Here is a 10,743-nt window from a genome sequence, read left to right as displayed (position 1 = left end):
CTGATTATGTTCCCAATTGGCATGCAACGGCAGTTTTGCGCAGACTCATCGAGCAGTCGCACAATGAGACCTTGTTTGTCTTTCATTTTTCTTTTTTTTTTTTTTTTATGATATTGAATCATGACCTCATTTCAACCACCGCCGGCCGTGCGGTTTGCAGCGCGCGGTACCAACGAAGATCAGAGGACTAATGTGTTTCATATGTCCGGATGACCACCGGTTTTCTGCGTCCGACCACATGCTCTCGGGAAAGTACGCATAATTCAAAAATAGCAAGTGGTTACACCAAATTTAGATTATAGCTGCCTTTTATTTATTTATTTATTTTTTAAACATTGTTTAATGACAGTTTCTGTTGCGCGAAGGCCTGAAAAACAGCGAACTTGTGGCTGAGATCAAAATGAAACCCCAGTCTAAACAATCTCATTAACTCCAGACCATCGTTGGGCCAAGAAAACCTACAAAAACTACACGTCTGCGGGCGAGATCTCCCAAACAATGGAAACCACACGCCGGAACTACATCCCCCAGCATGCACTCGCGCTTCCGCGCAAGCGCAGATGGGTTTATTTAGTATACAGACAGCCGGAAGCTCCACTGTGAAACTGACCGAACGGGATAGCACTTGGTAAAGTTTCTCGTCTTTTGTGTTTTGCTCGTTCAACGACAGTACAGCAGTCGCGAAATGGAGTCTAGCATCCGTAGCTCACTACATATCCGTGGTTGGTTTTGTCTGGAGGAGCTCGGCGGCTTTTTTTAAAAAAATATTTTATCGTCACGGATAGGCTTGGCTAATCGGCTAACTTAGCAGGCTGGCAGCTAGTTAGCATACGGGCCCTTCCCATTCAGAGAGGACGGCTTCACTTTTGGGCAAAAACACTTTTCTCTTTGTTTGTTTAAATGTCAATACGCATAAATTCACTGGTACAGAAACTAACCCAAGTCAGCAAAACTGATGATATGTGACGAGTTGTGTTGAATAAATTGTCTTGTGGAAACAGGCAAAGCAAAAAAACAAACAAACAAAAAAAAATGTGTTGAGGTTAATTTGCCCAAAAGCGAAGGAAGATTAATATGTCAGACGGGGATTTATTAATATGTTTTATACCTAAAGTTAAATCAGGATAGTGCTAGTTAACATCCGGCTTGCAGGTTTACGTCATTTATCACATTTCTGCAGCGTATTTTACTGAGAAAGAAAGCATCACATCTGACTTGTGTTTGTAATGTCTACACGAACGACGGTTTAAAACAAAAACATCTTACAGCGACTTGTTTTCGACATTTTAAACCACATCTGCAAAAGCACATCGTTTCATCCACTTCCTTAAACGTGAATTACTCGGGACTGACGTGTTTTTTTTTGTGTGTGTGCTTAATTTAACATCAACCAATCAGACGGATGATCGAACAATCACGTGATCAAAAACCATCTGATCATCTTCAGTGATCAGTGATGGGTGTTTTTAAGATAAATCGCCATTAGTGTGTTTCTCAGTTGATGGAAGTAGGATTGTGGGAAGATGTGATTTGTGCGAATGGCAGAAGCCCCATCTGGTGGGAGGACGTTACTGTTACAGTCATCATCTAAATATTCAGAAAGAAAACAAAGCAGGGGAGATTTACAGCTTGTTTTTGTTTATTTTATTGTGCTTTTAACTTTCAAAAAATGTTTTGATTTTCAGCTCGTTTAGATCGGTTACAGGTTTGCGAAACCAGAGTGGTTTGATCGTGTCTATACCGCGGTTAAACTACACGCGTGTTAATATCATGTGATGTGATGTGACACGGAGATGAGCGGGTTTTAGGAGAGAGTTTTTTTTTTCCTGATCTGGCAAAAATAGTTCAATCGTAAAATAACTGAGATTGAGATCTCTTACATACAATTCGACAAATGTAGTTCATTCGTACATGCTGTTGGGGCTTTCAGTGAAATCATCACATGATGCGTCAGAAATTATTTGAGTTGGTCCTGATTTAAAAGTTCAAAATCACCAAATGGGATGAATGAAGTTATATATGCTCCATTTAAAAAAAAATAAAAAAAGTAAACAGTACAAAACCTTACATACCGGCCTGTCAGTTAAATAAGACATCAATAACACCTCGATGACAACAGAAGTAAACTTATTAACGTACAGTAAATAAATCGTGAAAGGAGTCTGCGATTAAGACTGAGAGTTCGCATGCTGGTTTGTGTTGTGTCGGCAGAATCTTACGTTTGTTCCCGCTGCAGGCGCGATGGAGAGGTGATGCGCCTGCCAGAGGAGCGATAAGGCCGGAGCAGCCATGACCGAGTGCTTCCTGCCGCCCAGCAGCAGCCCTGCGGAGCAGCGCAGGGCCGAGCACCCCGGGGGCGTGGCGCGCACCCCCAGCTCCGAGGAAATCAGCCCCACCAAGTTCCCCGGGCTGTACCGCACCGGCGAACCTTCGCCGCCTCACGATGGACATCACCACGAGCCGCCCGACGCCTACGTCTCAGACGACGACAAGGAGCACGGCAAGAAGAAGAACAAGTTCAAGAAGAAGGAGAAAAGGAGTAAGTCGCTTTTTTTGTTGTTGTTGTTGTTGTTTTTTTGCCCTGGTGGTGCGGTCGACAGTTTTAGAGGCAGACAGGAAACGTGAGGTAGAGAGAGGGGACGTGAGAAACACCAGAAGAATTAAAACGGTTATGTGGCATCTGCTGTCACCATTTGGCAACTGAGACACTCCATAACTGAATCATGTAAGGTTCATCGTTGACCTCGGAAATAGTTTGGCAAAAGTTGTTGGCACAAGGTCACTTAGTGGCCTTCGGGAGTTATGAATAAATGTTTGCGAATAACAAAACAATGGGCGTCATTCTGCGTCTGTTCTTAAGAATAAATCTTTTCTTAAAACCCATTTACGCGGTTTTGACAGATTATAGATTACAGATTCTGGCATTGACCAATGTCTTCTTATTTGGGATTTGTTCTTAGAACAAAATCTACGCACCCTCAGGAGCACACTCGCGCACATTTGAGTGCTGACATATTTGTGCCAAACAATTAGTGAGCGCATTTTCGTCAATTCTGCAGTTGTATAAAATTCTGATAATTATTTTCGTGACTTTACGGAGCATCACGGTTTTGAACACACGTCGCACAAACACTGCGAAGACCGGACAACGGGCTCGCCGTCCGGGTTTGACAGCAATAAAATCAATTTGATAATGTGATTCTTCACAATTAATCGCACGAGGGAAACGCGTCACTAAAAAGCAAAGAGGTTTCCGTGTATCTTTATTTTTTTTTTTTTTAACTTATATCAATTTCTTGAAGGATGTCCAGGACCATCTGAGATCAGACGTGGTAACAACTAAATATAATAACAAAAAAACAAAACAAAAAATCTTCCTCAATGTGGGAATAATAATCTGTCCTACCAATGTCCTTGAGTGTGGGAATATTTCAATATGTTTCCCAGTAAAAACTATGTTGACGATGGCCAGATTTGACTTGTTAAAACCCACTCTGGGATATTTATTGATCGGTAGAGCCGACCTATACTGGATTTTTTTTTTGGGGGGGGGGAAATACTGATATTAGAGGAGTAAAGCGATTCAGATTTTGATATATGGGCTAATATTCTTTATAGATATCTATATATAGTATACAGTGTATAGCATTTTTGCAGTGATCCTTAAATGTGGATATAAAACACTTTTGATACTCGTAATAAAGATATTGTAATGGAAGCAGGATATTTGACAGTTTATTGCCCGCGCTGACCTCAGTGCACTTTTAACAAGCGGAATTTAATCATTATTAATAACCATAAAGAAAGAAATCTTGCCAATACGACCATATCTAATTCATCCGAAGCTTTCATGTTCTGTAAAGAAAGTTTTCATGTGGGCGCGTGTCAAGCTGACATCCACGCCAACACTGATATAAACCGTAGTGACGCCGTAGCACCTCACTTACGATGACGACACGGCATTCTGTCAACCTCGCACGGAAACCCTCCGTTGGTCGGGGGAATGGTTGAAACGCAAATGAGTCCCAAGCTGAAGAATGGGCAGCAACAGAAGAATGTGATTTTGTTAAGGAGCTTGAACAACATCCATCCATTCATTCGGTCAAGGATTTCTTTGGCCGAAAAAAGGAGATATTTTCCTGGTATTTGCGGACGAGCTGCCGACCGCGAGCAGGTCGTCCAGTTGAGGCCAGCGAGTTCCAGCTTTTCGCGGCGCTGCGATGCCGCCGAGGGACTCGTCGCTGCGGCTTGTCGGTTCAGAGAGAGCTCCCCGCGTTCCCGTCCCGCCGGCTGTCGCCGCGCGCCGCCCTGAGACATGTTCCTCTGCCGGGTACGCTTGTTTTCACCATTGTCCACTTTTGCATCCGGATTTTTTTTTTTTTTTTTTTTCCTCCCCCGTGTCTGTATTTAGCTCCTTTCCACCAGAGGTGGCAGAGAGGAAGAGATGGACAGTTTCAGGTTCACGCCCACAGAGCGCGGAGTGAAGGTGTGCCTCGGCGGTGTGGCGCACGGGGCTCGTTCTAGGTGTGGGGGGGGGGGAACCGGAGTAGATATAAATAGAAGATATTAAAACTGCTAAGAGGCCACTTACTGTCTTTGAGACTTTCTTGTTTGCTCTGAGGAAAAGTGCTTAAACTACGCCTGTTCTGGAGAGGAGAGTTGTAAGGTGCCGTGGGAGCTATGCTAAATCGGTGGCTGACCTCTTTTCCGAGTCCCCGTTCTGCCCCTCCTCTGCTATCCTTTCTCTCTCTCCTCTCTCTCTCCTCTCTCTCTCTCACACACGTTTCTCTTCCTGTTTCTTTTTCACTGCTATCATAGTTGTATTGTAGAAGGGAGATTAGAAAACGCGGGCGTTTCTCTCTTCCCCCCCCCCCTCCACCTTTAGATTTAACCCTCTCTCTGTACTTTCGCAGCGGAAGGGTACGCCGCCTTCCAGGAGGACAGCTCAGCGGACGAAGCGGAGAGCCCGTCCAAGATGAAGCGCTCCAAGGGAATCCACGTGTTCAAGAAGCCCAGCTTCTCCAAGAAGAAGGAGAAGGACTTTAAGGTGAAGGAGAAGGGCCCCAAGGAGGACAAAGCCAAGGATAAGAAGTCAAAGGACCTGACGGCGGCGGACGTGGTGAAGCAGTGGAAGGAGAAGAAGAAGAAGAAGAAGCCGCCGCCGCCGACGACCGAAGCCGAGCCGGTCCCGGTGGAGACGCCGGCCTTCAGGCCCATCTTTGGAGCCCCGCTGGCTGAAGCTGTGAAGAGGACAGCTCTGTATGATGCCATCCAGCTGCCAGCCATCTTCAGAGAATGCGTGGACTACATAGAAAATTATGGGATGAAGTGCGAGGGCATCTACCGGGTCTCGGGTACGACGCAGATTTACGTGAAGCGAAGCAAAAACATCCCCAAACGCGTTCGTCTCGATTGCTCACGTTGTCCTCTCTCCCCGTCTCCTCAGGTATGAAGTCCAAGGTGGACGAGCTGAAAGCAGCGTACGACCGTGAGGAGTGTCCCTGCCTGGAGGAGTACGACCCCCACACGGTCGCCAGCCTGCTGAAGCAGTACCTCCGCGAGCTGCCGGAGAACCTGCTGGGTCGAGACCTGGTCCAGAGGTTCGAGGACGCCTGCGGTCGGCAGGTGGAGGCCGAGAAGGTGACGGAGTTCCAGAGGCTGGTGGCCGAGGTGCCGCCGGAGAGCCGACTTCTTCTCTCCTGGCTCGTCACGCACATGGACCACGTCATCGTCAGGGAGGCGGACACCAAGATGAACATCCAGAACATCTCCATCGTCCTCAACCCCACCATACAGGTGAGACAGAGAGAGAGAGGGGGGGGGGGAGGAGATGACGACGAAATGTTTACGGAGAACGTCGGTTCAACAGCAGCAGGCATCAAATAGAAAATATAGGACTTTGGCCGAGGCTCAAGTGTGCCTAAAAAGATAAGAAACCTCCCCTTAGCAACGAACCAAGCGAGTTTTTATTGGATCAAACAATCGGTTCATCTCTGAAACTCTGACCCAGTTTGAGGAAGCTAATTTAATCCCGTAGGGGACATCTCCGAGGCTGCTCCGCTTCTTCTGAACCAACAGCAGCAGGAGCCACAACATCAACAAACACTCGGTTCAATTAACGAGTGGAGTCCGAGGTCAGTTTAATCAGGCTGAGAGCAAACGTGCGGGAATCTGGAGAAACGGGTGGCGACGCAAAGACGAAGAATCATCGGAAGCGTAGATGCAGTTTCCGTACCGCTCGATACAAACGGTCCGCTCTGTGTTCATTTACCTCTGCCGATTCGTCTACGTCACTTTCAGATTGGCAACCGTGTCCTCTACATGTTCTTCACCCACGTGAGGGAGCTGTTCGGAGACGTGGTCCTGAAGCCGGCGGTGCGGCCGCTCCGCTGGTCCAACATGGCGACGATGCCGGCTCTGCCCGAAACTCAGGAGAGCATCAAGGAGGAGATCCGACGGCAGGTGGGTTTCAATCGGGATTCAGGGCCGTCAGCTTTTCTCCGTTTCACGTCTCACGTTACATGTCTCAGGGAAACATGTAAAAAGATTGCTGCTCCAACATATCCACAAATGTAAGAAGATGAATCGTTTGTCGGAGCTTAAAGTGTCACAAAGTCGAAGCTCTGTAATTCAGCAGTAATTCAGCCAAGCAAGCTTCTTCTGTTTGTGGTACATTGTCTTGTCAGCAGTGCACATGTTTCTCCTTGTGACCCAGACGTTTGTTTAGTTTCTGCCAGATGCTGCATGACGCCGCAGTATAAACAAAAACACGATAAACCGATTACCTGGTTCAGCCTTTAATTTGACATCAGCAACCTTTTTTGACGTGATTGTTGGAAACAAATGGTTTTCGTGGCGTTTTGTGACTCCAGCTCAGTGGGTTTTTTTTTTTTTTGTCCTCTGCTTTTCTCAAGAAATGACATGGGATGGTTTGTACGTTAAAATGCAAAGCGTGCTTCTCTACCTGCCTGTCTGCCAGGTTCAGTTTGTCCCTGAATACCGTGTCTATCAACCGCTTTGTGATTACAAGGAATTGAAAACTGTTTGTCTCCCGAACTGTCACCGTGACCTCGTCGCCGTGACCTCGTCGTAAATTTCCGCCTCGTAATAAAAAAAAGGTGTTTGCGTTTTAGGAGTTCCTGCTGAACTGTCTGCACCGAGACCTGCAGGCCGGCGTAAAGGATTTGTCCAAAGAGGAGCGCCTGTGGGAGGTCCAGAGGATCCTGACGGCTCTCAAACGCAAACTGAGGGAGGCCAAACGTCAGGTAAAGTTTTCAATGTTTATTTCTTAAAACGGTAGTTTTAGAAATTGTTTTTTTAACAGTTTTTTTGTTTGTTTTTGTTTGCCTACGCAATGTACGTCAACGAGTTGAAGCTAAATAACTCAGACGTCTCTCTGTATGACGCAACAGCACCACAAACCGCAGCAAATATGAATGAACACCTCATTGCGACTTTCACTAATGTTGGATCTGTTGCAGGACTGTTGCAGTAGTTTTACTGCCGGAGGCTGAAAGATGAAAAGGAGGAGTCTTTATTTCTGGACTGTTTGTATCAAGGAAAAAGCAGAAGTGTTTGACTTTGTGTGCTTTATTTCTGCGTCTCCCCTCTGTGGGGCTGCAGGAGTGTGAGAGTAAGATCGCCCAGGAGATAGCGAGTCTGTCGAAGGAAGACGTTTCGAAGGAGGAAATGACCGAGAACGAGGAGGAAGTCATCAACCTCCTCTTAGCGCAAGTGAGTCATTCAGACAAACGCATCGAGGTGCTTATACCGATGACATAATAACCAGGAAACGCTCATTTTAAATGGCCCGCTCAAGTGCCCCCTCTTCCTCGTTAGATATAATAAAAGTTCTTGAACCCACTTCCTCTCCACAATCAGGAAAATGAGATCCTGACGGAGCAGGAGGAGCTGATCTCTCTCGAGCAGGTGCTGCGTCGCCAGATAGCCACCGAGAAGGAGGAAATCGAGAGGCTGCGGGGGGAGATCGCAGACATCCAGAGGTAAGAGAAGACCAAAAAAAGGTCGGATGTGCCGCGCGGCGGCAAGTGTTACGCGTCGGGTCCCGTCTGTAACCCGGCGTCTCGTTCGCCCTCAGTCGGCAGCAGGGTCGCAGCGAGACGGAGGAATATTCATCAGACAGCGAAAGCGAGAGTGAGGATGAGGAAGAGCTGCAGATGATACTGGAAGATCTGCAGAAGCAAAATGAGGAACTGGAGGTGAGGAAGCATCCGTGGAGTTTCAGCATGTACCTGAAACTTTGACCGCAGTGTGTTGGGCGTAAAATCCAAAAGTACGACGCTTTTAATTTCATTTTTGTTGATTCAATACTTCCTCCTGAGTTTTTTTTTTTTTTTAAGGCTAGAGTGGAGCCACGTAGAATCAAATTATGAATATATAAGCAGGTGAAGTACTTCATCACTTCCATCCATTTTGTTGCCCCGCAGAACAAAAACACCCACCTGAACCAGGCCATCCATGAGGAGCAGGAAGCCATCTTGGAGCTGCGCGTCCAGCTCCGCCTCCTGCAGAGCCACAAACTGCAGCAGGAAGTGACCGTCCAGCCGCCGGCCGAGCAGCCTCCTCCCGCGCAGCCGAGCCCGGAGGCCCGCAGCGAGGAGCAAACCAAGCGCCCCGTCGTCGTCGCCGCCGCCGCGGCACCCGCCGCCGCCGCGGCCGCCGACGCTCCCGCCCCGGCCAACGGGAAGGCGGCTAAGGATCCCTCGAAGCCCTCGCCGAGCAAAGACAGGAGAGACGCCAACATGTGAGATGTCAGCGCCGCGTTCGGCGGCAGCTGCGCCGACGTACGTCTCTACCGCTGGTCAGTTGTCCCCGTAGTGTCACTCGTCATCCACTGGAGATTTCATTAGTTCGTCGTGGCAGGCCAAGGATACATCTGTTCTAGCGTCTGTGGCGTCCTGACCTTGTTTCTCGTTCCCCCGTGCAAACACACACACAACAACAACAACAAAAAACAACAACCTGGAAACAGAGTAGCTGCTGTAGCGGACGACTGGCGACCACTGAGGGACGAGGTGGGACCATGTTTTCAAATCTGCAGTGCCAAGCCTGTATGAAGGAGGATGAGGTGGGGGTGGCGCGGGAGGGAGGGAGGGAGGGAGGGGGGCGGGGGTGTATGAAGTGACTCCTGAAGCGAGTTGGAGGGGTTTGAAAGAGAGAGAGTAGATTACAGAAAGTTTATTTTTCACTGGTAAGCGAGTCGAGAAGCGATCGCCAGACCAGATATGATCTCAGTCCCCGTCGTCGGTTTCGTCCCTCGCCCAGATGCAAATTTGACATGTTTGGATGGAGACCACTGTGCCATAACTGAAGACGCCAGACTGGACGCGTTTCCCCACAGAACCACTAACACAAAAGCTCTTTGAATAATGAAGAATTTATGATTGGTCTATCTGTATATTATATATTTAAGCAGTATTCTGAAGAATACGGATGACGATTCCAGAAATGCGTTAATTTTAAGTTAGATCTTTTCAGTAATATATGAAAAAAAAATGTATAAATATATTGTAGATGCTTTTCTTTTCTTTTGAACAGCAGACGAACGCGGTTGGCGTTGCACCTCCCAACTGACCAGTGGATGAAAAAAAACAAAAACAAACATGAAACAGCAAATAAAAAAAAAAACAGCAGAGTCACCGCTGCTGGAAGCAACACTTTGCTCTGTCGTGCAATCATCGTCCGTTATCGCTGCCTCAAACAAGGAAACCTGCAAAGTTACATTTGTCCCGTTGTACGACGACGTGAAAGATCTGCGGTGATGATTTGCGTCTCCAGAGACTCGCAGGAGGCTCGTTTTGTTGTGTATTTGTTCATGTTATTTTTGAACTCATGACGTGTAAAGTTATTCGTGGCATCAGCTAACAAAAAAACAAAAACAAAACAAACAAAAAAACTCGGTGTCAGTCAATCATTTCATTTCACAACTGATCCATGACTATTGCAGAGCACTGTCATCGTTCAGTGGTGTTTAAAGCAAAGGCCCGACTTACTTACAGTTTCTGTAAACTTGTAAAATTGCAAACAAGCTGTATTTTCAGCTCTTGTGTTTTGTCATACGTTCTTTTCTTCTTTTTTTTTTTTTTAAATTTTGTATTATTAATGACCTGTATGGATTATGCTAAGTGTGACTGCCCCCTGCTTTTGGTCACGGGCAAATCGAAGCAATCTCATCTGGACTCATGATTTGACATTAATCCTGTGACTCAAACGGATAAATGCCAGATTGGGGCTCAAAAGCTTATCATGAGGTTATTTTCATATTGTTCCGAGCTTTTGTAGCTGATTGTTGCAGACAGAATAATGCTGTGAAGAATAAAGTGTCAATCTGAACAATTAGTTTGACCCTCTTTCTTCTTCCCTTCCTGCACAGCCTGAGATTTACCTTACGACTTAACTATGTTTGACTGGAAGTGTTTTCCATATTCAGTGCCTCTCATTTTCCATTACACATTACCTGAAAACTGCTGCCTTTCCCCTTTCCAGCCTAAACAAAACCTGTGCATCCATTTTGAGGTAAGTGGAAGATGGGATGTTTTGACTCCAAACTAAAGCGTCGGTCTTCAATAGATAGTGGAACCACCCAACTTGTTTTTTTTTTTCTTCTTTTTTTTTTTTTGGGTCATAATTAAACTGGTTTCCGATTTAGAAAGGAGCCCATCAAATAGAACAAATACAGCGAGAAAAGACCGGATGTAAGCAAGTTCCGTTTCAAAATTAAAG

At 46.5% G+C, this 10,743-nt stretch overlaps 1 protein-coding gene across 1 annotated transcript; it reads left to right on the top strand.

Moving 5' to 3' along the window:
- The first annotated feature begins 569 nt into the window (after positions 1 to 569).
- On the top strand, positions 570 to 9,890 carry ralbp1 (ralA binding protein 1). The gene is made up of 10 exons (XM_069692514.1): positions 570 to 628; positions 2,237 to 2,539; positions 4,914 to 5,354; positions 5,447 to 5,796; positions 6,301 to 6,462; positions 7,134 to 7,265; positions 7,624 to 7,734; positions 7,882 to 8,003; positions 8,099 to 8,219; positions 8,448 to 9,890. The coding sequence occupies exons 2-10, from the start codon at positions 2,290 to 2,292 to the stop codon at positions 8,766 to 8,768; spliced, it is 2,010 nt and encodes a 669-aa protein (XP_069548615.1). The 5' UTR covers positions 570 to 628; positions 2,237 to 2,289; the 3' UTR covers positions 8,769 to 9,890.
- The last annotated feature ends 853 nt before the right edge of the window (positions 9,891 to 10,743 follow it).

This window comes from Brachyistius frenatus, unplaced genomic scaffold (genome assembly GCF_029030835.1).
Source record: "Brachyistius frenatus isolate BFR_SWC_R1_liver_20210118 unplaced genomic scaffold, ASM2903083v1 Contig_12, whole genome shotgun sequence".
NCBI lineage: Eukaryota > Metazoa > Chordata > Actinopteri > Embiotocidae > Brachyistius > Brachyistius frenatus.
Note: the sequence above shows the minus strand (reverse complement) of the source record. Positions and strands in the feature narration are given on the sequence as shown.

Bases quoted from the DNA above. Each gene is read 5' to 3' on its own strand.
- ralbp1 (XM_069692514.1), top strand. From the start codon at position 2,290: ATGACCGAGTGCTTCCTGCCGCCCAGCAGCAGCCCTGCGGAGCAGCGC. The intron at 5,797-6,300 runs GTGAGACAGAGA...CGTCACTTTCAG, and splicing joins TCCTCAACCCCACCATACAG to ATTGGCAACCGTGTCCTCTA. The intron at 6,463-7,133 runs GTGGGTTTCAAT...TTTGCGTTTTAG, and splicing joins AGGAGGAGATCCGACGGCAG to GAGTTCCTGCTGAACTGTCT.